Source organism: Thamnophis sirtalis, unplaced genomic scaffold (genome assembly GCF_051295495.1).
Source record: "Thamnophis sirtalis isolate CommonGarterSnake01/CBP01778 unplaced genomic scaffold, rThaSir2_p1.2 scaffold_5, whole genome shotgun sequence".
In the NCBI taxonomy this organism is placed as follows: Eukaryota; Metazoa; Chordata; class Lepidosauria; order Squamata; family Natricidae; genus Thamnophis; species Thamnophis sirtalis.
Window position 1 is genome coordinate 68,478,251 of NW_028261385.1, and position 27,849 is coordinate 68,506,099.

The 27,849-nt window shown below is 35.7% G+C and overlaps 1 protein-coding gene and 1 long non-coding RNA gene across 4 annotated transcripts in view; one reads left to right on the forward strand and one right to left on the reverse strand.

Moving 5' to 3' along the window:
• Positions 1–21,477, forward strand: part of PRUNE2 (prune homolog 2 with BCH domain) — a 96,582-nt gene extending 75,105 nt beyond the window's left edge. Inside the window, exons 10-20 of one of the 3 annotated variants that reach the window (XM_087715969.1) lie at positions 3,545–3,621; positions 4,808–5,008; positions 6,341–6,517; positions 7,298–7,400; positions 8,675–8,806; positions 9,955–10,041; positions 11,508–11,606; positions 13,409–13,444; positions 13,882–13,914; positions 16,294–16,341; positions 18,607–21,477. In XM_087715969.1, the coding sequence (XP_087572095.1) occupies positions 3,545–3,621; positions 4,808–5,008; positions 6,341–6,517; positions 7,298–7,400; positions 8,675–8,806; positions 9,955–10,041; positions 11,508–11,606; positions 13,409–13,444; positions 13,882–13,914; positions 16,294–16,341; positions 18,607–18,634 (1,021 nt within the window). In that variant the 3' untranslated portion in view covers positions 18,635–21,477. The remainder of the gene's footprint in view (positions 1–3,544; positions 3,622–4,807; positions 5,009–6,340; positions 6,518–7,297; positions 7,401–8,674; positions 8,807–9,954; positions 10,042–11,507; positions 11,607–13,408; positions 13,445–13,881; positions 13,915–16,293; positions 16,342–18,606) is intronic. The other 2 variants (XM_087715970.1, XM_087715971.1) reach the window with 2 other exon arrangements.
• LOC106544708 (uncharacterized) lies at positions 553–12,178 on the reverse strand. The gene is made up of 3 exons (XR_001313259.2): positions 11,941–12,178; positions 6,314–6,403; positions 553–2,043 (listed from the first exon to the last, which is right to left on the reverse strand). It is a non-coding gene; the product is annotated as an uncharacterized LOC106544708 (long non-coding RNA).
• Positions 21,478–27,849: the final 6,372 nt, after the last annotated feature.

Genomic DNA, 27,849 nt, shown 5'->3' on the forward strand with positions numbered 1-27,849 from the left:
ATGCAAAACTATGAGCTGTGAGAAGAAATTTTTTTGACAGTGAGACTGTGGAGTAAATGTGAAAGGAAGAAGGTCTAATGCATGCAGGCATCTAGAAATGGTATGATGCACTGACCCTTGTTATCAGTGCATTCTTTTCAGGAAACAGATATCCAGCCCTGGGCTTCACTTGTAGACACAAGAGCTAAAATATCTTAGACTATTTCTATAGTGAAGCCTATGAGATAGAGGTGGCTATCAACACTCTAAATTCTAACAAGAGGCTGGATAGACTCAATAGGTAGAGCATTTGTGCAGTTTAGGGACAATTTAGTGAACTTGTTATGGCATCACCCTAACTCTAGCCTCATGGCACCACACTCTATGAAAGCTTGTAAATTGTATTCTACCAACAGTCTGGATCTTTCAGGTAGGAATGACTAAATGTTGATGTGATACTCCATATGTCAGGAATTTGTTTAATTCTAAAGAGAGGCCTTAGTTTCTGAGGTTGGCTGGGATCTTCATTTTCAAAAAGTCAGATCTGAAGCATTTATGGCATCTACTCATAAAATGCTCATGTGTAGATGAAGAGGGGCTCTCATAGGAGAGTGAAATTTTTTTCCACGATATAAACATAAACTTTGCATGCTGTAGTGCTTGTCTTGGATAGATGACAGAATCTTACTGGATTCCAGCTTCATGGATTCAGTTTCAGAAATCTGTATTTGCTTAGACTCCCACCATCTTTGTTGAGTACTTTTCAAGGGGCCTCTATCTAGTGCTTCCATCAAAACTGCTGTCATAATTTTCATTGTGGAGTTAACTGGGTCACCTGGACTACCAAGACATTGGTAGCTAGGTTGACAATCAACGGAATTACTGAAACATCAGTAGCTGTTGAGTTAAACTATGATCTCCTCGCATACTGATGGAATTGAGCAATCAAGCTATTGGGGTGTCCATTTCAAAACACTTGACATCCCAATTTAATTAGGCTCATAGATTAGATTATTGCTTCGTTTTATAAAAAAATCCATACGAGAGTAGAATCATCCTTCTTTTTGATTGGCTCCTTAGTGTTTGATTTTCCAGACTCATCTCCTGGATGATTTAAGTTCCTTAACATTTTCAATGTCTGAACCTTTTGAATTGGAGTTTCTCTACATTCACTACAATTATGAAAGAAGTACAGATAACCCTTTCTTAGCAACTACTTGTTCAGTGACCATTCAGAGTTATGCCAGTGATGGTCAAGGACACTTATAAATGGTCCTCAGAGTTGTGGCTATCACTTGTCCCTGCGTTCAGAATTCACTTTGGGCTCTGGTATAGTTGTGATGGTCTCAGTATCCTATGGTCATGTAATTGCAATTTGTGATCTTCACTGCTGACTTTTGACAAGCAAAGTCAGTGGAGAAGCTTTTAGGAAATCATAAGTCAGAGTCCTGTGATGTCACCCTTAACAACTGTTCATAGTTTAATGATCACAACCAGAATTGCTCTAATAAGCTTAGACATGTGATTTTTGACTTTATGACTGTGCCACATAGCAACAGAGATTCCAGTCCCAATTATGATCATTAACTGATTACTCCCTGTACATAGAAGTGCTTGGTCATATAGAGAGTATGAATGAGATCCACAGTGCAAAAATAAAATGCACAAAGGAAGTAAATCATCTGAGAGACAGTGAAAGACTGAGAAAATTGTGTTTGTAAAAAGTTGAAGAGTTAAAATGAGGCAGGTGAGATGTTTAAAGAAAAAAATGCACTGTATAAATCAGTGTAAGGACTATATAGTTAAGTGTGGCCCTAGACTTTTGAGAGTCTATAAGCTCTCTGTTATAAGCTAAATCTATGTGAAACATTTTCTCCCAAAAGCTTAGCATTTACATCTATAGTAGTTCTCCTGTATTAGGTGCTTTCCTTTTTCTGTGTAACAATTACATTTATTTCTCTAAAGTATCTTGCTACTTGCATAATTCAAATTGTCTTCTTGCTTTAGCTTTTCTCTTTCTTCTTCCAGGTGGATGATTATGGCATGGTGTCATCTTGATCTTCTCTAGAAAAGAGATGGGAGTCACATTAGAATTCATAAACAAAGGAACCTTACAATAATATGATTGGGAGCAAGGCTTATTTTATTTTTACTCTTTCACCTTGTCTTTGGAAAAGCTTTGTGAAAGTTAAATAAAGACTCAAAATTGCTTTAGGTGGTTAGAGAAAAAATGTGTTACAATAGATAAGATTTTTTAAAAGTTTTTTTGTCGGGTACGGTAATTTTTTTCACGCATTATATATCATTTGTTTTTAAATAGTCCCTGGATTATTCCAAAATAATAATTCAATTTATATGCTGGAGAGGTTGTGGAGTTTTCAGCATGGAAGGGAAGGATTAGCTTTTAGAGTTAAGCTATTTGAGCAATGAGAACTTTTTAAGGACTTTAAAAAACAAATGGTAACTAGGGAAGGTTGAGGCTGAGGCTAAAAGAGTGCGTTTTATGACATACAAAGAAGATTTATATGAAAGCATTATTTACTGTTTTAAAAATTACTTTTATTTTGATAAATATCGTGTCTATATGTTTTGATATTAAGAATTATGTAGCCTTCAGCAACTGCTTGACACTTCTCAGAGGCATCTGATGGGTTACCATCAAACAGATTGTTGGATTAGATAGGCCGTGGGCAAGGCTGATTTTATGTTCTTGAGAATAACTAGCATAATTTAAAAATGCCCATTAATCTGTAATAGTTTTTATCACAAAATCCTAGTGGACATAAATCTCTGAAAACCTTAATTTATTGAGTTTATAAAGTGATCTTCTTTATTTTCAAAAGTTCAAGGTCTTACTTCAGCAATAGTTCTCAGTTTGGATTCAGGTACAATCAAATAGTAACTTAAATCTGGGTTTAGTGGAATTTGATGCCACAGATGAGTTCAGACATTAACATGAAATAACTGGTAAATCCATTATTTTGGGAAGCAGTCTGAACACTGGTTGCTGCTTCAACTAAAAGATGAGTATGCTCCGGTGCAAGATTTGCATTTGATAAGGCTGCAGGTGTAGATGGTGCAGCTGGAGAAATGTCAACACATGGATGCATTGTGCATATGGAGAGGATGTGTGTCTTGTTTAACATCAGATCTGCATGGAAACTGCAACTGTGCATAACGGTTGGAATAATGCTCTTATTATTATTCTGTACAAAGTGAAGGGTGGGAAAAAATGACTGGCAGGGATATTCTGTAAGCTCAGAACAAAACACAATTCTCATTTGTGGCAGAATTTTCCAAGACAGGATTTGTCTTCATTGTCAGAAAAAATATAATTGACTTTGCATGCAAATACTAAAGTTTGGAGACAGCATAATCTCTTTTGAAACTTATGCATCTCAAAAAGTCTCTATTCTTTAACAAAGCCAAATTCTCTTCAAACCTCTTCAGGTCTCTGCATCTGTTTCCCCTTGGGCATACTGAGAACAGTTAAATCTTTACTTAGAGTGATTTGATTCTTCAAATACGGAAAACAACAACATATGTGTTTGCCTTGATGTTTTAGATTGGTACCAGAGGATGTGGGAATGGATGTCCTTAATGAGGCCATGCTAGATTCCTCTGCAATAGAGATGAGACCTGGTGAGTCTACATTTTAATTATCTTTTTAAAAGTTTCATTCTCTCCTGGGGCATTTAATTATTCACCGACTGAACTATTTCTGTACTGTGATAATATTATTTATTTATTTGGAATAAAAATGGTTCAATTTTGATATTTAATTAATTCAATGGTTCCCTTGATCATCATTTGCAGTTCTCATCCACTTTCTACCGTGCTTAATTTCATTAGGCTGCAAATGAACTTGCTGCATATGATAATTAGCTACACTGCACTTTCTTCACTTCAGCCTGTACAGATTTAGCTTCTATTTACCAGTAAAAACAACACAATTAAAATTGCTGCCTAAGGTGTCATCAGTTAGAAAAGAAGTCTTTGACATATTAGATTATTCCTCAGCCATTGCATTAAATCCAAGACCAGGAAAGATATAAATGGCAACTGCCCAGGATTTGAGTAATCATGTTTCAGGAAAAGTATACCAGGGAAGGGGGATTTTACAGCTGTGCATAAAATCTTCATATTTGTTCTGTTAATTAGAGGGGAACTGATGCCTTATCAGACGTAACAAAAATAGATACAGGTTGGCTGGCAACAGCTTCCTGCTCCAATTGAAATGTTATCCTTATTTGAATTGTAAATACAGTATCTTCTGAATCTGCTATTAAATATTGGGTCCAGGTCTTCATAAGAATGCTTTGCGATAATGAAGGCTGTAGTGAAGAAGCTCATGCATTTCTAAGGATGAAGTGGCTGTGTTACTTCACTTTGGTCCTTCACTGTTTCTACTGGTCCTTGCTGTAGCTGATGGGAGCTTCAAGACAAATACCAGTCAAGGAAGATTTAGCAGTGAGACCCACCTAATTGAAACATTACATTGCCTTTTTGTGCTAACAAAAAGAATCTTGTTCATCTTCTCTCTGAAATGGGTTCATCCATCAGAACAAAGGGTGTAATTTATCCTGATAATGGAGAGAAGATCCTTGGCAAAGCAAGATAGGGTAGCTCAGGTTGGTACCTCATTCCTTCCATATCATGAAGCTCTTCATCCAGGCCCACTTCACCTAGGCCTTCTTGTTTTCTGGAATCACATACAACTATTAGATATGTTGAGTAATTTTTCAAAAGTCGAATTAATTTAAATGCTACACTTGGAGTAATAGTTTTAACCTAAAACAGAGATTCTTCTCTTTCCGTCCTTATTCAGAACCTCCCAATTCGCTAGACCTTAATGGCTCTCATCCCAGAAGGATAAAGCTCACTGCTCCAAATATCAATCTCTCTTTGGACCAAAGTGAAGGATCTGTCCTTTCGGATGATAACCTGGACACTCCAGATGAAATTGATATTAATGTAGATGATCTTGACACACCAGATGAAGCAGATTCTTTAGAATATGCTGGACATGGTAATGAGTTTAATTTGGTAAAAGTGATTATCTATCTGTGTTTATTATGGGAGGGGGTATACACTTTGGCATGAAATTTTACAATTTTCTAGAAACTGAGCCGTCAGCTCATGAAGACATAGGTGCAGTATAAAAATGAACAGCTCTAAGGAAAAGCAGAACATGCTTATATATGTGTGTATGTGATAGATAGGTGATAGATAGATAGATAGATAGATAGATAGATAGATAGATAGATAGATAGATAGATAGATAGATAGATAGAGTTATCAAATTGTCAGCTGTTGGTTATTTGTATACAATAGTTTTGGAAGATTAAATGGCTTATCTGTTTAATTGGATAGCAGGAAAAATTCTAATATTTAATATTTAGGATAAATAGTATTTCTAGTTCAGTTATTTTTAAAGATTCCAGATGCAAGTATAAACTTTGGAGGATACATTCTTGTATGCAGCTGTGATATTTATATATATTATGTAACCCCAATCCTAAAATGTAATACATGTTTTGTTTTAGAACTATGGATTTCTCTCTTTTTCTATCATGTCAAAGGAATCTATATAATTTCTTCATAATTATTTGGCTCTCCATTGATTTTTTTCACAGATTACATTGTTCCTACAAATAATCCAATTTAAGCACATATTGATTATTAACTTCATTATGTTAGAAGGATTAAATGGAAGAGGGTTAATTTATATTTAATATCTGTAAGATTATTGTTATAATGTAACAGAGTATTAAAGTAACCAAAACCTTGAAATTTAATTGTTACATAATGAATTATGAATTCATCAGTCCTTTAGAACACAAAAAAGTACAAAAACTTTCAATTGATGGAAAGTTAGGGTTATTCCAGATTTGTAGTCTTGAGCCTCAAATATCATAAATCACATATTTGTGATTCAAGACTATAAATTATTTACTGCTTATGATCTTGCTATCATTGTAATGGAAGAACTACTGTGTATTACTTTATGTGGTCAGGCTTAACAATACATTCTGGGTCTCTCATCAGGATATCATTTTCCTACCAGGTGAACAATCAAGAAATTAAATATTTAAGTTAATTTTATATTCAGAAAATGAATGGGAAATATCAGAAAGCAATAAATACACATATACACATACACACATACATAGAAAATGATGTGCTACAATAAAATTTGAAAAGAAGGTTTATTCATGGAACTTTTGAGAATAATGTCATTCAATTAATTGTATAATTGAATTCAGAGTTAAATGCAGAAATTCAGTTTTGTTCCTGGATGAAACAGGCTTTTCTTATATTAATGGCTACTTACTTAAATCCTCTACTCTTGTATTTTCAGAAGAGCAACCAGCCATTAAAGAACCTTCTCAAGAAGAATCTGAATCCATCCCAGAATATACTGCTGAAGAGGAACGGGAAGACAACAGGTTATGGAGAACTGTTGTTATTGGAGACCAGGAGCAGAGGATTGATATGAAAGCAATTGAACCTTTTAAAAAGGTTATTTCTCATGGAGGTACAGAAAAATATGTTTTATTAATTATACTAGCATAGAGTAATTATAAAACACTTGAAAGTATCCTAATTTCTAAATGGTATTGCACATCTAACATAAATTTAGAATGTGTTTCCTTTGAATAAAACAGCATTTGTGAATTATTGAATGAATTCCTTCGCTACTGAAAACTCTATAATGTATCCATAACAACAGAATACTTTTGATGTGAAATATGTGAGTTGATGAGTCATTAAATCATTTTATTCTGGGCATGGTATGCTCCAGTTTCCAGATCTCTGATTCACACTTTCAAAGGAAAGACAGAGCTTAAAAAAGAAAAAAAATGAGAGAAGAAAACACAACATATTCAGTATTTATGGTACAACTCCAGGCCTGTGTATTACAGGAACATTTCATCCTATTGAATGTTTGCTTTGAAATTAATATGTGGTGTGAAACTAGCCATGGTTTGTATACCATAGTCCCTGAGACATTCTTACATCAAATAGGAGGATGTCATGAGACATTCTGGTTTGGAAGTAGCTTTGTCAATGGTTCAGTGTTGTTGAATACTTTAAATTGAGATTCCCAGGTTGCTTTTCTCATTAAAATGTTACCAAATATGCCACTATGCTATTGGTTTGCTTCCCAACTTGCTTTAGCATATTTGATACTTATGCCCCCTGACCCTGAATTATGCAACTGGTAATGGGTGTCTGTGTGTGTTCAATTTATGAAAACCTTCCAATTCTATTGTGTTAAGAACTGTTTGTGAGACATATATTTTTGACTCCACAGGATACTATGGTGATGGCTTGAATGCCATCATTGTATTTGCTGCATGTTTTCTACCGGATAGCAGTCAAATGGATTATGCATATGTTATGGAAAACCTTTTCCTGTGAGTGTGGAAATATTGTAGTAAAATTCTTTCATGTGGTGAAATAGATGATTTTCATTGAGAGATAAGTGCAGAGTTGAAATTGGTTCCTTTGTTGCTTAGTTCTTTTGAGGCAAACAGAAATTTGGTTTGTATAAATAAAATAAAATGAAATAAAATATACTACAATGGAAAGAAGCCATAGGGAAGTGATTCCTGTTTTGCCATAGTTAAGAGTGAATTGAGCCTTGATATTTAAAGAAAGTTTTTCTTGAAGTGCCCCTAACCTTCCATGGCTGAAGTCCTGAATTCCAATACAGATAGTCCTCAGGTTACCACAATTGAGCTCAACATTTATGTTGGTAAGTAATTTTGCCCCATTTGACCTTTCTTGCCACAACTGTTAAGCGAATCACTGCAGTTGTTAAATTAGTAACACAATTGTTAAATGACTTCCCTATTGACCGCTTGTCAGAACGTTGTAAAAGTTGGGACATTGCAACAGTCAGAAATATTAACCAGTTGCTGTGATTTTAATTTTGATCACATGACCATGAAAATGTTGCAGTGATTGTAAGTCTGGTAAATGGTCGTAAGTCATTTTTTTTCAGTGCTGTTGTGACTTTAAACATTCACTAAGTTGAGGACTACCTGTAAAACTATAATTTCTCATTGTGGGAAAGCCACATAGGTCAGGAGTTCTGTCTGAATTTCCAGACTATATTCTTGCTTTGAATCCTGTCCCTGAAATGCTCCTAACTTCTCTACCAATAGAGTGAGTTTAATAATTTACTTATACTGCAGTTTTCATGCCCTGAAGAGTATAATTAGCATGGGCTTCTTATTTAAATATTTCACATTCTCAAAGGAGTGACCTGTACTATGTAGGTTACTTAGCGTATGGGTGGAATTATACTTTTAATAAAGAACTCCCTCAACTGCCAATTTTGTTGCTGGAAATTATGTATTTGCTTAAGTGCTAAAACATAGTGCAGTATTTCTCGGTCTTAACAACTTTTAAGATGTGTGAGCTTCAACTCCCAGAATTCTCCAGCCAGTTGAAGTCCACATATCTTAAAGTTAATATTTTAAAGTTCCTAAGGTTAAAAAAATACTGGCATAGGAAAAAAAAATGCTTGTGAAAATATTATTTTTCTCCTCCTCCTCCTCCTCCTCCTCCTCCTCCTCCTCCTCCTCCTCCTCCTCCTCCTCCTCCTCCTCCTCCTCCTCCTCCTCCTCCTCCTCCTCCTCTTCTTCTTCTTCTTCTTCTTCTTCTTCTTCTTCTTTTTGTTTAGATATGTAATAAGTACTTTGGAGCTCATGGTTGCTGAAGACTATATGATTGTTTACTTAAATGGAGCAACTCCAAGGAGAAGAATGCCTGGACTCGGATGGATGAAAAGATGTTACCAGATGATTGACAGGCGGTTTGTGGATCACTTATATTTTCTAATTATTATTTTTCTTAGGCTATTTACTATTTTAAATCCTCTTGCCCCCTTCTTTTTAAAAGCAAGCTGTTGCTTGTGAGTATCACTAAAGATTAAGAATACATTTTAGAATGCATGTCAAAAGCGTGTGAATCAGTGTGTGATAGTGGCCATAGTTGTTGAACATGTGATTATTATTTTTCTCAACCAATGTGTTTCATACTGAAGACTTAGGCCCAGTATTCTTCAATATCTTCATAAACAACTTAGATGAGGGAATAGAAGGGATCTTACCAAATTTGCGGATGAAACTCAGTTAGCAGGAATAGCCTACATGGTAGGCTCAAGATCCAGATTGATATTGACAAACTTGAACACTGGGCCCTCTCTAACAAAATGAAATTCAATGTAGAAAAATAGTAAAGTATTACACTTAGGCAAGAAAAACCAAAAGTACACATATAGACTAGGTGAAAGTAAGCTTAATAACAGTAAGTGTGAGAGGGATCTTGGAGTCTTAGTGGATAATCAATTAAATATGAACCAATAATGTGCTGTGGCAACCAAAAAACCCCCAATGCAATCCTAAATTGCATTAACAGAGGGATACAATCAAGATCAAGTGAGAAAGACCACACCTAGAATACTGCATCCAGTTTTGGTCACTACACTATAAAAAAGATGTTGAGACTCTAGAAAGAGTGCAGAGAAGAGCAACCAGAATGATTAGGGGAGTGGAGGCTAAAACATATGATGAACATCATAACGAGTCTAGTGAAGAGAAGGACTATGGGAGACATGATAGCAGTATTCCAATATTTGAGGAGCTGCCACAGAGAGGAGGAGGACAAGCTATTTTCCAAAGCACCTGAAGGCCAGGCAAGGAATAATGGATGGGAAATGAAAAAGGAGAGATTCAAGGAATAAGAAGTTTTCTGACAATGAGAGCAATCAGTGGAACAGCTTGCCTTCAGAAGTTGTGGGAGCTTCATCACTGGAAACTTTCAGAAAGAGACTGGACTGCCATCTGTCAGAAATAATGTAGGCTATCCTGCTCAGGTGGGGCGGGGTGGTGGTGGTGGACTAGATGATCTACAAGATCCTTTCCAACTCTCTTAATCTGTAATCTTTCTTTTTAAATGCAGATTAAGGAAGAATTTGAAATCATTCATCATAGTTCACCCTTCTTGGTTTATAAGGACAATTCTAGCTGTCACACGGCCATTTATAAGGTCAGACATTATCACTTTTGGACTTTCTAAAATACTGAGTTTTTGCATGATCAGGAACTGCTTTGATTGTGAGATAAGCAGTTGGGGAAGTAAAGAACAGCTTCTGATTCAGCTTTGTGCTGATATGGCTCTTTAAAATGATACATATATTTGTTTAATTTTACCATGAGTAACATATACAAGAAATACATTTATCATTTCCTTATAATAATTATGTTTTAACTTCTATATATGGCATTATTACAGAATAATTTATGCAGATTTAATAGGTTGATGCAGGCAAAATGAGTGCTTGTTCTTTTTCTATGTAAACTAAGGGATAAGAAGTCCCTGCCTAGGTATCACCTACTGTGTTTCCCCGAAAATACGACCTGTCCTGTAACTAACGCCTTGCCACATTTTTCGCATGGGCAAAAATATAAGCCCATTCCCAAAAATAAGTCCCCTGGCCAGGCAGAGCACCGCTCACGACCTAGCGATATCCTGAAGGTACCAAGCCGCGAGCATAACTTCTTTTCCGGCTTCCAAACTCCAAAACTCGGCTGCCGAATCTTCCAGCAGCGGCCATTCTAGGAGTGCACTCTATGGTTGTGGGCTGGCTGCTGGAAGACTCTGTCTGGAAGACTCACCGTCCGGCAGCCACTCCACAACCATATAGCATACTCCTAGAGCAGCCGCTGCTGGAAGACTCGGCAGCCGAGTTTTGGAGTTTGGAACCCGGAGAAGAAGTTATGCTCGGAGCGCGGCAGGTGCAGAACAGGCACTCGCGCAACCCCTCCCTCTCCAGCCGGGCCGAGCTTCATGCACTGACCTAGGGGGTATCCCGAATGTGCCAAGCTGCAGGAGCTGGGGGGCGGGCAGAGCACCTTAGGGATAGTGGGGATAGCGCCCTAGGTCAGTGAATGGCGCTCTACCCGGCTGGAGAGGGGGTTTGCTGGAGAGGGGGTGGCTGCTCGTGAGTGTTGTCACCTCATGGCTGCTTCTCCCCTGAGGCTGTGCCTGGCTCTTCGGGAGCCTGGTCGCAAGGGAGAAGCTGCCAGGCAATCCCAAAGCAATAAGCCCTTCCCCTCTAATAAGCCCAAGGCCATATTTTGTGGGGTAAAAGAAAATAAGACCCTGTCTTATTTTTGGGGAAACACGGTAGTCGTTAAACAAATCCATTGACTTTGCTTGTCGGAAGCTGGCTGGGAAAGTCGCAGATGGCAATCATATAACGCTGGGACACTACAGCCTTTGTAAATACATGCTGGTTGTAAATTTCGATCACGTTGGGGTGCTGCAATTGTTGTAAATATGAGGACCAGTCGTGACCTTTTCAGTGCCTTTCAGTAACTTTGAAAGGTCACTAAACATCATTCCTACACTAGCCTGCAATTTAGCAGCTTATTAATTAACATGGAGCTGAATTTTATATTTTATTTTATCCATATTGCTTAACCAGTGAATTGTGCTTTTTGTTTTTTCAGTTCAAAATTCAGTAATAAGATACAATATGTCAACACTTTGGCAGACCTTAATGAACTAATTCCAATGGAATATGTAAATGTCCCAGAAAGTATTGTCAAGTAAGTGAAGAGCATTTGGAGAATAATAATGAGATATGTTATTACTATAAAATAAAACAATTGTTATTTTTAATGAAATTTAATTTTATCTAAGTAATATATAATATTTACAAAGTACTCAACATTGTGATTAAAACTGAACAATGCTAGAAATAATTGTTTAACTTGTTTACTTGATTAAAATTTAAAACATAGAAAGCCAAGCCAAGAAAACAAAAGAGGAATGGTTAAGAAATCAGAATCAGTTTAACCTATAGAAGAGGTGATAGGGGGAAGCTAATTAAGCACTCTTCAAATATCTGAAGGTTGAATCAGTGATCTTATTCTCAATTACCTCAAAAAGAAGAGGTGGAACCATAGGTGGTATGCTGCTGGTTCGCACCTGTTCGGGCGAATCGGTAGTGGCGGTGGCGTGAGGCTCTGCCCACCCACCCAGATGTCATCAAGGACCTTCTGCGGATGCACGTGCGCTCCTCCTACCAAACCAGTAGTGAAGAAAATAGGATACCATTACTGTGTGGGATCAATTAGTTAAAACTATAAGGAAGAAAACTCAGGCTAGAAGTTGGGAGAAACTCCTACCAAACCAGTAGTGAAGAAAATAGGATACCATTACTGTGTGGGATCAATTAGTTAAAACTATAAGGAAGAAAACTCAGGCTAGAAGTTGGGAGAAACTCATGACAGCATCAATTGATAACCAGGGAACAGGTTGCCACACCAAGTGATAAGTTCTCTTCAGTGGTGGGTTCCGGATCCTTCACAACCGGTATGGTTGCAGCAGGGCCCGGCATCCACTACATGAACGTGTGCAGCGCGCCACACATGCGCACAGCGCATGTATGTGTGCTTACCTCTTGCGATGCCCCTGCGAGCCTCTGCGACGCAGGCGCTGTGTGCTCTGTGCACGTGTGCAGAAGCGCTGAAGAGCTCAAATACAGGTAAAAAGCTCGGGGGGGGGGGGCCTCCAGAGCACCGTACCGGAACGGTACCTGGTGCTCTGGGCAGACACCGATACCCCCGTACCGGGGTGTACCGCCTACAACCCACCACTCCTCTTTTGCTGGAAGTCTCCAAACAGAGACTGGCTAATTGTTTATCAGGATGTTGTCGTAGATCCTGCACTAAGCCACATTAGGTGGCCTCTTTGGTATCTGTCAACTCTGTGATTTTGTGAAAGATCCAAAAATCAATTCCAATGTGTTACTGTCTCACTAATTTATTCATGCCATTTCTTTGTAGTAAAAAAATTAATAGTTCTCAAAATTGCATGAGACATTGTAGAATGGGAGTATATTTTATTCACAGAAAGTGAAGATAAAATTCTCAAAGTGTTCATGTTCTGAGCACTGATGTTTTGGGGAAGCATCACTGTTTCTGGTTTGGGTACTGTATTCTTTATAAATTATTCTCCTATCGGAATTGCTAAGGATGATAGGATATTAATTCAATATAGTTGGACATTGCCAAGATGGGGAAAATCCAGAACTTTTCATGATTTTACCAGTTCTCCCAGTATGTATTGGTGTGAACATGCCAGCCCACTAATATCAAAGCGAGTCTGGAACCCATTGAATAAGGTCCAAAGGAATATACTATGCATAATGAAACAGACATTGTAGTTTAAATTTGCATTGGCAACGAGATGCATATATAAGAGCCTCAGTGCTGACTCTACACTTCAACTTGACATTGAGAATAGTTGCTTGTGACGTGAAGGTGATACATTTGGCACAAATATGATGTCTGCATATTATTTGACCTTGAATATGTTTGTCCTTCACCCACTTTTATCTTGAAAGGTATGATGAAGAGCGATCCATTCAGAGAAGAGTAAGGTAAAACCCTTGCTCTGCTGCAGCCTGTGTTGATGTTTTTAAATAACTGAGGATATCTGAGGCAGTAGAGGATTTCAGCAGCTGACATTTAAAAAGGCCCCATATCTCTCTGTAATGAATGTCACGCATGAGCTATTGAGATCAGTTATAAATTTCCTTAATTTGGCCTGTTCCGGATTTAACTTCAATCACTTTGTCAGCTTTGCACAGCATGCATGCTGCAAACTCCTGCTAGTTTTACAAGACCTGCCTACACATGGGCTACACACACACACACACACACAAAATCAAAATCAGTAACACGTTAGAAAAAAAAACATTTTGTTGGTGCATAATTTCAAATGCATGTTCCTTGCTTGATTGACTTTTCTGCTTTTCCTTGCTTCTATTTTATGTTCTGCTTGCTTCTTCTTCACCAATAACCTTTACTCACGCAGACTGGATGAAGAGCTCAGGGAGGCATCAGCAAAGTAAGACAGAATTCTGATAATAAACTATATTCCTTTTTCATTCTTAAAAAGGATTAACTATTAAGAAATTTCATGTTAATCATATGCAGGACTACACAGAAGTGCCATTAAGAAAAAATGAATATTACTGCTACATAATATTACGTAGGAGTAATATTCACTACTCTCAGTGGCACTTCTGCAGAGTGGCCTGGGGGATCCTGGGAATTGTACTTCAGCAGCATCCTAGTTCAGTCTAATTATAACTGCTAGGTAAAATGTTATTTTTAGGACATGGTGCACAATTGGTAATCCTTAAGGCTTTGTATTTTCTAATTCCACTTTCAGTGGCTGCTAATTTTCAATAACAGTAACTTTTCAATAACCTGGAGATATTAAGACTGGATAAGTTGCCCTAATACAGATAGTTGAGGGTAAAGAAGGAATCTTACAAGTGAAATAAAAACAAACAAGTTGTCTTTATGCATCCACTTACTGCTTTTATGTCACCAAAATCCATAAATCCACTGTATCTTTGTTACAAATGAAAATGCAAATTTTTTCAAAGACATTTATTTGAAAAGAGATTCCAGAGTATATGGGCAAATTTATTTCTTAAATGAATGTGTTTTCTATCAGCTTTAGAATTTTTCTTTAAAACAGTAATTTTAATCATTTTTTCTTCAGTGGAAAGTTATTACCTATTCATTGGCTAGGCTACAGTTGGATATGACATTTGGCAAATTGGATGATAAAATGGTTCCATTGATGTATTCTAAATTAGTCTAGGTTCCTTTAACAAAATAGATAATGTTTTTAGAGAGTATAGTTCTACTCATGCCCAGGATTTTACATTTTGATGAAGATTGATTTTTAAAAAGATAGAGTGGCATAACATTACACAGAACCCTCAGTTTAATGGACTGATGGGGGAAATGTTTTTGAGTCAAATGTTCATTAAATGCTGAAATTTTCATATATAAAACACAAATAATCTATATCTTATAAAATTATAAAATATATGCACATGTACATAACATGAACATAATGTTCAAAATGTACAATTCTTGTGTCATTCATAACACTGTCTGTTACTTGGGGCAAAGTTTCTTGTTATCAAAAGTCCAGATTTTCTTCATTGCATCCACTAAAGTCTACTGAATAGAATTTATTAAAATGGGGGTCGACTGATAGAAAAAATCCCTACTGAGTCATTGCAAGCCTAAATAATCTTTTGCTAGACTGGCTGTATCCATGTCAATTGCATGAGCTTTACAGCACGCTGAAAAATGCATATGTTATTACCTAATTATGTGATTATAGTGGTAACTTTATGGATCAAAGTAGCCATTTCAGAAAGCTTGAAAATGCTGCTGCTATGAAGTTCAACTCCAATATACTGTTGTGAAGATGCATCTATTTTGAACGATGCCCAAAAGTAATTTTAGTAAGCTGCCTATCTGCTTACAGTCCTAGTTCCCTTGATAATGACCACAAGCAAGATTTTGATAGATTGCATCAACAAAGCTGTTCAGAGCAGTTGAAAATATGTCATGACTATCATCTCATACTGCTCTGGTTAAAACTTTGTGCCTTATAGCATATATCCAATGCTATATTTGGTAATAATGGGTGATATCAGTGCAATATCTCACTGAATGATAGAAAATAAAGTTTAATATATACATGATACATTTTCCAGTCAGTATTAAGGATGAAATGGTATTCATATGACTGTCTTATAGCCCCATCCTATTTATGCTTAGGCAAGTAGAAGTCTCTATAAGTACAATCAGGATTGTCTAAGGTCATTTTCATAGGAGTAGCATTTCAACTATACATTCTTAAAATGCATTATTTTTTAAACTTCTTGCAGTAATTGACTCTAATATTCCAATTAGTCTGCTTCTATAATAGCAAAAAAAAAAAAGTCTCATAACACTCTACAACCGTGATGGCAAACCTATGGCACGCATGCTGGAAGTGACATGCAGAGCCATCTCTCCAGGAATGCAAGCCGTTGCCCATTGCTCTTCCGGGTTCCAGCGCACCAGCCAGCTGGTTTTCACATGCGTGGAAGTGCCAGAAACCAGAACAGCCACCCAGCGCGCATGTGTGCGCGGGGCAGCTGCTCTTCCGGTTTCTGGTGCATGTGCGCATGCTCCCGTTTCGCCAACACTGCTCTACAACCTAACATTTTTGTGGCAAGCATTTCTGATGACTGTTGGGGAGACATTTCTTAATGAACATTGATAACTTATGAAGCCATCATAATATATATGATAAAATTTGCTTGTGAAAATGCCTTTTTTCTGCTTTTAAAGTAAATATATATTTATAAATATCTGTCTCTAACAAGCAAGAATGTATTTATTAAGTTTCATTTTCCCTTGCCTTCAGAGCAAGCTGTCTTTCAAATGAGCCTGAAATAACGTCAGTCAAACAGGAGTAAGAATTTCATAAACAAGCCATTATCTATGAGTATTATTCATAATAACATTATGCAAGAGATATTGTAGAACTGGGTAAACTCCAGGTAGTCTCTTTGAGATCCAAATATTTACAAGGGCCTTTTATCTTTAGTTTAGATAAAAGTTAAATTTTTAACAAAGATAAAATATAGATAAAAATTGCTACCAGTTTTATTATAAACATGTAACACATGACTCTATTATTAAGCTACTAAAGTATGTGTTAATGCTTTCATCTTATTTATTTAATTAATTAATTAATTTAAGACAATAGGTACAATTTGCAACTTTGCTTTAGTGGAATAACCTTTTCTTACTATATCTTTCTGGAGTCTACCCAGCCTCCTTTTTTGTTTGTCCTGTCACCTTTTTATATTTACTGTAAAATCTTTCATAGAGTTGCATTTTCATTTGCCTTTGTGGTTTGAATAACAAATAGTACAGGTAGTCTTCAACTTAGGACCACTATTGTGAGATCCCATTGCTAAGCAAGGCAGCTTTTAAGTGATTTGCCCTTAATTAACAACCTGTGCTGCCACAGTTGTTAAGCAAATTACTGCAACTGTTAAGTGAATCGTGCAGTTGTTAAGAGAATCTGGCTTCCCCCACATCAACTTTGCTTGTCAGAAGCCAGCTGGGAAAGTCACGAATGACCCTAGGATACAGCAACGTGCTAAATACATGGGGGGGGGGGGGGTTTCCAAGCACCTGAACTTGATTATGTCATCATGGTGGGAGGGGGGAGTTGTAATGGTAGCATATGTTAGGATTGTTCATAGGGTTTTTTTCAGTGCCGTTATAACTTTGAACAGGTGCTAAACTAAGATTTTAAGTTGAGGACTGCTGTACATAAATCTTTTTATAAAAAAGGAGAAGTATTCTGCATGTGTTGCATATCATTTTATAGTTTATGAAATCTATATGATGTTAGAAGAAATATACATTAGTGTTTAACCATTAAAGAAAGCAATAAATGGATGAGTCTGGTAGTAGTTATTTATTATTCTGCAAGCTGTAAAAGAAACATTAGATTGGACTGTACTTATTTTTAATTAGACTTCAGATGACTCATTAAGTCCTATTGTTAAAATTTGTATTCAGCCCAGTTTTGTAAAGGAACTAAAAGGTATCAAGGATCACGTCCAGAGTTGGTTGGTCATGAAAGTTAATTATGACAATACCATTATTAATAGGTTGATTAGACCTATAAATGTTAGAATCTTAAAAGATTATAATTATAGAATATCCTTCTATAACAATAATCTTTTTTGACAAAGTTGTTTTTCTTTTATTGAGTTGAAAATGGTACTTTCAAATAAAAGAGGATCAAAGTCTGTTGACTATTGGTAATAATTTTTATCAGTTATGGTATTGCATGGCATTAGACTTTGGACTAATCCATTAATAAAAAGTGCAATAATGGTAACTACTACTAGAGGAAGAAAGCTTTTTCATGAATGTTTGCTCTACAGTGTGTAATTCCATATCTCTGTATAATATAATGCAAATGGGGAATGGGGTGGGACAAGTATTGTGTTACAAACAAACACTGAAGTTTCAAAATATTTTGTAGTTCAGAAACAGGAAGATTCTTACATCATGTTGTGCTGAGCATATAGTCAGCTTTTATGGAGGAGAAATAAAAGTGATGGGATTCTTGTTAGAATTACAAACTATAGTCTCAGATTTGATTGATAGTTTCTAGGTGTGCCTAGTGTAAGCTGGGCCCTGGGAAAACACTTTCTGTAAGGATTTTTCAGGCATCTATTGGAAAATGATCACTTGGAACTGTTTGAATTACACTCTGGCTAGCAGGTCCTCTGGAACTGGCTGAGATACAATCTTGTTGATTATATGAGGAGTTGGGGACCTCTGACTTAACAATCTGCCCTACCTCCCAGTACATTTCTGCTACAATTTAAAGGGCTAGTGGCCATCTATAAACTCTAATGACAGGGATTATTTATGGAACCATCTTTCTCCTATTGTGTCTGTTCATCTTGTGTGATCTGACATGGTGGATTTTTTTCCAGGTCCTTTATATTGAAAGAATAAAAATTCAAGTGATGTTTGAGATAGTTCAGCTTTTATCACGTGTAATGTCTGAGTCTGGGCAGTAACCAGATAGGATATTACTAGGGCTAGTTATATGTGTGTTCTGCTCTTTGCTCCTTAGAGGAAGTCCTGCATACATATGCAATAACAATCCATTGTACTGACTCTTCCTTTTCTTTTTCTAAAGCATCAACATGACCATGAAAAGTTCTTAAATTCCATGGAAATTGGAGAAGAAAATTGATGTTCCTGAGTCTTGAAGATGGGACAGTTTGGCTTGTCATTGGAACACTCCGGTCTTCTTGCGCACAAATCTCTTTTGTTTCCCCAAAGCTGTCTGTGCAAGAAAGACTCCTGGTAGATTTAACCTTTGTTCTCTGATCACTTAGTGTTATTCAGAGCATTCTGAAATTAAAGTAGCAGAGGTGGCTGCTACAGCCAGAATAGTAGCAGAGGTGCAGGTAATGACTTTGTGTAATATTATATCAGGAGTAGATTTACAGTAAGGAAAATTCTGCATTTTTGAATTCCAAATTATTTTGCCATTAATGTGCCTCACCTGTGATTTTATAGTGTGGTTCAGTCTTTTTGTCTTCTACATATTTATGTATTAATGGCTAGATATTTTAGCTTCCATGCAGCAATGCTGATCTTCCTTCCTTTTTTCCCCATGACCCGATGATTGAGATATCTCCATAGATAACAATCAGATGGCTGCAGGAAAGAGAACTAACACGGTGCTGCCATCTAGTGTGTGCAGTCTGGGATCTTAGAACATTTCCAAGGAGCTCTGGGTTGCATACTGTATTCTTATAAGAAAAGATACAGGATCCCCCATTCACACACCATTGGTCAATATTTATGAGTCAATATTTTCTGGATTCTGCAATTTTCATGAAACCAGGGCAAAGTTTTACACAGCTTGGATCTCTTTTTCTTCTGGCTTTGGTCTTGTTTCACCTTGCTTCTCTAAAGTGGCTAACCCCTTGGTCAACATCTGCTTTTTCATAATTAAGATAGGGAAAAAAATGCAGGTAAATGTATTAGAAAGCCAGGCAGTTCTAATCCTTCTAGTCAGTTTCATACTCCCTGTAAAATAACAACAATAATAGAAAACTCTGCTGGCTTCATGTTTTCTTTTGAGAAAAGTGAACTCATTGAACTTTTGCCTCTTCAGGTTCTTAATCTCATTCCCCCCTCCCCACGCTCCCCCAAGTTATAGTCCAGCCTGCAGTGATGTGTTGAACTATTGAAAAAAGTGTCCTGTGGGAAATGCCACCATGCTATCCTTTGAAGATCACCAGAAGAGGATATATTTTAAATAGAAAAAAAACTATGGTAATTTCGACCTGTAACAACTTTTTTGGGGAGGACAAATGGCTAGATATGCCAAACAAAAAACAAAATAAAATAAAACCCCAGGTTCCTGCAAAAATGGCTAGAGATGCAAATAGTAATAATAATAATAATAACTGGCTACTTGTGGCCTATCTGTTCTCAGTATTTTGAAGCTGGCAGAAGTGAAGATAATTGAAAATTTGGCTTCAAAGTTGGTTATGAGATATTGTAAAGTGGAAAAAGGTTGCTTGTTATGGAAGTGTCCCAAGATTAGTTATTTCTTGGCTCTTTTAATATATAAATGCAGAGTATTTCTTGGGGAAAAAAGGAAAAGCTTTTAAGTGAGTTTTAAGTGAGATCCTAATGTGATTCAGAGCCTTCACAGATGTTGATTTGGCACTGTTAACTGCCATTGCCCTCTTTTGGCTCCTATAAATTTTGTGCTTTTTTATTGTTTAAATTGCAGATTGGGAACCATTCCTATTTTTTTAAAAAAAACAAACTTAATTATGTAGAAGTAATTGTGAAAAAAGCCAAAAGTTCAATGTTCTCTCATAGCCTAATAAGTGGAGAGAGGGATGACTACATATGAGAACATATATGGATAGAAATAAAACCCAATACATGGATTCAATAAAGCTAAAACCCTTTATAAAATGATAGGATAATGTTCTGAAACATTGGTACAAAATAAAGTAAAATAATATTTTGATTCCTATAATAGTATTCATGGCTATCATAGCATCAAGTCAACATTTATTGTTAATTATTGCATCAGCCAGTCATAGAATAGCATTCATATATTAAGGAGAAAGCTTATACATTTTGAAAAATGCTAGTTAATTTCAAAGCATGGTGACCAAGGAATCATTGGATGGACTGAAGTTTATTGTTAGGAATTAATAGCATTATATTTAGTTATTTAATAAGCATATTTATTTAATCACTTTGCAGTAATAAAAGGCATAACTTGTTCATAAGAATTTATTATAATAAGCTTAAAAACCACACAGTGCTATCATCTTCTTGTAGCAATATAGCTTTCCATAGATTTAGATATACATAATGGCATCTAAGGTCATTTATATTATTATTATTAATCATTAATAGTCATGCTGAATAGAAGTGACCTAGAGCACCTATGTTTGCAGTTTTCTCCATTGATATACCATTCAGAATATATTGTTCATCTCCTGGGGAAACTATGAAACATATACTGTACATCATAAAGAAGCAGAAAGTCAGCATATAAATCATAAAAGTTGGGGGGAAAAGGCTTGCCTCCATTTTAATAAATGGAATTTTGTTTTAAAATTTTATTTTATCATTTATGAGATTATAACTATAAATTAGGTTATTAATTTATTAATTTAATAATTTAATAATCTTTCTTGTCTTTACCTCATGTTTCGTGCTTGTAATCGTATCCTGCATATTTACTCTGACTATGTCTCAGGTCTTCTTGTATTATTGATATCAAACTTAATCAAATTTGGAGACTACTCATCTCACAGAGCAAGTTATTATTTTTAAAATGTAAGTTTAAATCTTTAAATTGAATCTTTAGACTTTAAAATAACACTAGAATGTTAAAATTGTATTCCTTGGAAAAGGCATTGGTTTAAACCACAGTGGTGGTGTAATAATGACACATGCATCATAATGTCATCTTACAAAAAACATGATTATGTAATTATGTTATGAATCACATCATAATGCAAGCACCTGATTGTTTTGTTTTCTATTCTGTATTCTTAAATTTTTATTTAGTATTTTTTAAAAGAACAAGCAAGCAATGAGAAAAGAAAAAAAGATACAAAACATATTTATATGTGGACAAAAGGTATTACCAAGATTGTACAGTTCGTGATTACTATATTTGTATGACTCTGTACTTTAAATCCTCCCAAGTCCTTGGAAAATAGGATGATATAAACACTAATACAAATAAATAGAATAAAATAATAATAATTTGCACAAAACCATCATGGCATGCATCTCATCACTTGCTGCCTCTTGCCATCCCTTCAGATGTCTATGTTCCTTGATACCACACAAATCATCTTATCAGCTCTTGGGAATAGCATCCTATTCAGTTTAGGATTTCTGCTTTGTTTATCACTTATTTTTAATTTCTGTTTAGTATTTTAACACTTGGGACTGAGCTGAAGTTTTCAAAAGTTTGTTTTCTTAAACGTTGCCTTCTAATTTTGATGTGTGGCATCATATTTATTTATTTTCATTTTTGTGTTTGTGTTGTTGCTAAGCTTGAATTTCCATTTAATGTTTTGTGTGCAACCATGGCTATAAAGTTAGGAGCAGCCATCAAGTGGCTTTCAGTTTTCAGTGGCTGAGATTTTAAGAGTTATTAAGAGTTGAGTTGTTTACATCTTGGTTCCCAGGAAGCCTACTCCTTATCCTTTTATTTAGTAAGTGAAAGTTAACATTTTTAAAGTTAGCATTCAAATATTAAGATTTGTATCTTAATGAGCACTCCTGATTTGAATCCTCAACGTGGATCCCTGATAGCTGTTTAGATACTACCACCCAGAACAAGAGAGGGTCAATTACATAGATGTTATTGCAAAGCCAGTTATTCTCCACAAGTATTTGTAAACTGTTTGTACTAAGAAACAAGCATTTTGAAGGATGGGGTGATTTGTAGTATTGCCATGAGCTATGTCCCTGAACAGTATATCTTGTTACACACTATATTAAGAGTGAATAAGCAAAAACAGTCCTGTAATTAGTACTTCAATTATCATTAGAGCCAAAGTACATCCCGGTGGGCTACTTGAGTCCTACTCAGATTATTTGGAAAACTGCAATTATACAAATCAACATGCCTTTACAAAGTTTATAATCAACTTTGTATTGTTTTCAACTCTGTTTAAATTCAGAACTGATGGCGTTCTTTAAAAATCCTCATGTGGGAGGATGACAGGGTCAGATTCCTTTCACTACCACTTATGAATAGATATTGTTTACTCTTCTCATTTTACCATGTCCTGGGATCACAGTGAATCTGTGGAAATGATCAGCTTGCATTGGTTTGAATAAAAAAAGCAGTGTTGTACACAAAGGGGGTTATACGGATGGAGAAGGAATCAGTGTATCTTCAAGTAAATCATCCTAAGAGTATATGTGCCTTTGGGGTCGATTTTGAGCTGTTGTATGTACGTATGTACATTTGTGTACACCCCCCCCCCCACACACACACACCTGTGTTGAATTCTTACATTCATATTGCTAATTCTTTTTGAGACATGCTCTGTATAAAGTTTTAAACAGGCCATATTTATGGAATTTCCAAATAATCCTTAACTTACAACAGTCATTAGTGACTTTCCAAAGTTACAACAGACCCCTAAAAATGGGATTTAGAAGTTTGACATTCTGACATCTAAGCCCTTGTTGGAATGCATTTGAGTGCAAGTAGCTCAGGTTGGTAGTTGGGCTGTTGGTTGGAGGTCTGAGTTTGGCAATTTGGTTGCAAACGTTTCCTCGCAGACATCGTCAGTGGATTGTCAATTCAAAGTGCACTGACAATGTCTCCTTAAATGGTGATGAAACATTTGTAACCAAATTGCCAAGCTGGGAGCTCAGGCCAACAGTTCATCTAAGCCCTCCCCCACAGTCACGTGACTTCAGTTTGGGCACTTTGCAAATGGTCTTTAGTTACAACATCCTGCAGTCACATGACTGTAAATTTACAACTTTCCCCCCCCTGGGAACTGGTAGTAACTTCAGGTTTCTGGCATAAAATGACCCATAGTGAAAAATGGGTTTGTTTATACAGACCACCACAAAAAAAGGTAATAAAATAATAGTTTTGAATTTTATGTTATTTTTTGGCTTTGAGATTAATTAATAGTAAGGAACAGCTTTGTCTGCTCTTACATGTTAATCAGAAGTTTAACTTTCAGTTCTTAGTGATCAACATCAGCTGCTGGAATTTTGAATTTGAGATTTGATGAGTAGAATGGTATGGGATTATAGAAATAATGTATATTATTATGAACTTAAGAGTTTGCTGTATTTTATCTATCCCTGTACCAAAGAAAGTTGGAAGTCATTCTTTTTCTATTCTTTTCTTTTTCTTTCATTTTTGTTTTTGCTCTTTTATCTTGCTTTTTTTCTTGACTTTCCCTTTTTTCAGTTCTTTTTCTTTTTGCTCATTTGCCTTCTTGGATTTTATTTTAAATTAAGTAAAGACGTGTGTGTGTGTGTGTGTGTGTGTGTGTGTGTGTAATAGACATCACACATACACAGGTGCATACAAGATGTACATACCTCTACCATGCACCCGCAATAGAGAAATTGCATAGCTCAAAAATAGAAATGATTTTGAGCATTATATTTTAAGGTTTTGATCCTGTGCATCTTGTCTCTAGAGCAAATCCCGCTGACTTCAGTGTATTTATTGCCTAATAACTGTACCTAGATCATCAACCTGATGATCCATCTATGGTTAAGTTACATGCATCTAAGCTCGTGTATTTAAATCACCTATGCATACCTAATTTCATATAATTAGGTATGAATTATTGCAATTCTGGGAAAAAATCCCCTTGTTAACTATTTGAACAAAATGTAAAATCAATCCAACTCCTGTCAAATGTTGATACTTGAGAAGATATGAACAATAAATGCCTTGTTAAAAATGTAATAGACTATCCATTATGATTGTGTATGCATGTTAACTAATACATATATTAACATATGTTTTGAAATGTATAGATCTAATAACAAAAGCAAATTATTCTAAGTCCAATGTTTTAGGGAAAATTCAACAAAAATGATTTAAAAATAAATAAATAAATAAAAGTTGTATACTTACTATGGGATACATAGAGGTCATCTCTTTAAAAAGCCCTTCTCTCATGGCTTACTAAAGAAAAGATAGTCCCATGTTCACATTAACTGTAACCACAAATTTGTGTGGTTTGAACTTTGTTTGTTATTGACTGGTGGTCTTAGACTGTTGTGCTGATTTAATGATGGGACATGATATATCAAAAATTAAGAACTTTAAAGGCCCACAAATTTTAGAGAAAGGGATTAAAACATAGCATCAGCACATCAATTCTCGGTGCAGGCTGGAGAATCCATACTGATTATTCAAACATACATATCTAAAGCTCTGCTCACTATTGTGGAGAGGAAAATTAGGGAGAAGAGGACACAAAAAAGGATTAAATTATACTCAAATGTTTCTGATTCCCTGATCCTTGACTTCATCAGGTGTCAGGTCTTCCCTTCTGCAGAAGGGCCTTCAGAAACAACAGTGAAAAAAAACCCCAAACTTATGAGCCCCTCAAACAGTTCCAGAGAACATAGCTCTAAATTCGGTTGGGCTTATGTTTTTGGTTAGATAATAGCTTTATATTGCATATATCATGATTATTTTTAAAAATAAGTTTACATGCTATGCAAGAATGGAATCTCTGGAGTGGATATTTTGCCATGATGCTATCATTGGTAATAAAATATAATTTATCTGGAATGGCTCTGAAGGTTTATTTTGTTCAGTATGCTATGTTATATAGGTTAAGCAGAATAAAATATGTAATATCAGTAGACATACAGTATGTATGCATGATTCAATAATAAAATGGATTCAAATCCAATTAAAAAAAATGTCCATTCAGGCCAAACCAGTTTCAACTGAAATGATCACAAGTGAATCTTACATATATTTTCATGAAATTCCATTGGTGCAGTCGAACACTTTTGTTCATGTAGCCTTTGTTCCTGTGGCATGTCTTAAGGTCAGCTTTAAGTTCAGTAAACAGTTGTGAGATTTCCAGAGCTTAAAATTACACTGAGAGGGGCCACAGATAGAAAACATTCTTCAGTACACATAATCATTGTCTTCAATAAATGTGAGATTGATATGTGTGGAACTAGTGGACATGCCTGCAGAGATAACCACACAGTTGCTGCTTCTCTTCATATGTGCAGAATTTATTTTCAAATGCCTGAAGGAATTTAGTTGTCAGCAATTGTTGTGTTGCAGGAAGGCTGGCGCTTGATAAAAGAATTAGACTGAACTGCTGAGGAAGTTGTGGGCTCTTTCCAATTCGGGAATTTCACATGGCATATTGAAAGCCTTTCTCCAGAACTAAACTCTTAACTAAGCATATAGTGCTGTTTACATGACTGGGACAATTTTTATGGCCACCTCTGATCAAACCCCAATGTTTCTAGCAGTGGTACCACACTGGCACAAGATACGTCTGTGTGAGTCAGCTAATCAACCAATCTAAAGCTTTCATACATTGTGGTAGGGAGATACACTAATTCATGTTGACTTTGTAGTGTTTCCATTAGTAACATAAATGGAGACAAATCGTTACAGATCCCTATCACACTTGGCTAATAAAGAATATTCTAATTCTAATGAACATTTCATTAGAATGATCAAGTAATGGACATGCTGATATAGTTTTCTTGGTAAAAGTATGAAATTAGTTACCATTGCATTATATTGAAATTGAAAAATAATACTCTATAAGGCTTATAGAGTATTATTTTTCAATTTCCTTATCTTGCCTCATGCCCTAAAATATCCTGTGGTCTCCCATTTTAGTACTACTGTACTCTGACCTTCTTCAACTTTCAAGATCAAGCAAAGTTGGCCATAGCGCCATCTATCTGGGTGCTATGTACTGGCATGTAATTTTAACCCCAAGCAATATAGGGTAGTAAATGATAATGACTATAATTGCTGCTTTCATTTTCCGTTGTAATTGATTTTCTTTAACATTACATTTTTTTCTCTCTTTTCGGCTTTTGAGACTAGTTTTGGCAACTGGAAATGCAGTTTCTATTTTATCCCCCTTTTTAAAAACAAATTGGAGATCACCAATTAAGGAGAATTTAGTAGAGATTTGCAGAATGATTGCAATTTATGAACAAAGAAAACCTGAACATAGACCATGTCAGGTATTTACTTTGCTTAAAATACGTATAGTAGTGGAATTATGCAAACTTAGTTTGTGTTGCTTGTTAGAATCTTGTTAGAGAGGCATAGTGTGATGGGCGGAAGGATAAGTGACAAAGCTTTGACAGAAGGTCAGCGTGGGAGAAAGTAGCACAGCTGTTGTGCTTGCTGCTACTCTCTTTCCCAAAAAGTCATATTACAGGGTAATTAACCAAAACACTGAAAAAAAGAATTATTCAGCTACTACTGTTATACCTAACAAGTAATCTTCATGCCTAATACTGTTAACTATCTGATGTTTATCCTTCTCTGATAGATAATATTTAGGTAGAACTAGCTAGATATTTGAGCATCAGTAATATGTAGCAGAAATGAGACTCGAATGATGATAACTCTGGGCTTGTATTTCTTATTCTAAACAAAAGTAAGATTTGGGCACAAACAATTGCAAAAGAAAATGGGTTCTTCAATGAGTGATGTAGCAAAACCACAAGGTATGTCGTTCAGTATCCATCTCTTTTTTCACACACAAATTAGCATTTCAGGATTCTTATTCTTACCTTGTCAGTCACATTAAAATGTCCTTTTTCATAATTTTACACTACTGTATATAAATATACAGGAATAAATTACTTGAGCTTATTCTAGAAATAAATCTAGAAAAGTGTATGTCAAAAAAGGTTTTGATATGCCACGGATAAATTAAGATATTTACTATTGTTTTTCTTCAATATAGGCATTCACAACATTTTTTGGGGACAGACGGACTACACTTGTTGAATGACATACCAAGTGACATATCCCAAAATTGGCTTGGCTTAATATAAATTGAACACATATTAAAATACAACTACCGACTTTGGTTAGGCTGAGAGAAAGTATGACTGGTTCAAAATTATCTGTGATTCAGTTTACTGATAAGATTAGGGTTTAAATAAAACTGTGCTAAAGATTATTGCTCACAACTACTCCGAGAAATTTGCTCTATGGTTAGGATTGCACTTAAAAACCTCAGTTTTCACTAAACTTCTGAAAACATTTTCTTCAGTCAAAGTGCTGGCAAATCAGCATTTTTTCTTCAAAATTGCTTCTTGAAACACTGTTATATACTGTGATTTACTGTGCACAGTAGATTGTTTGATTCAG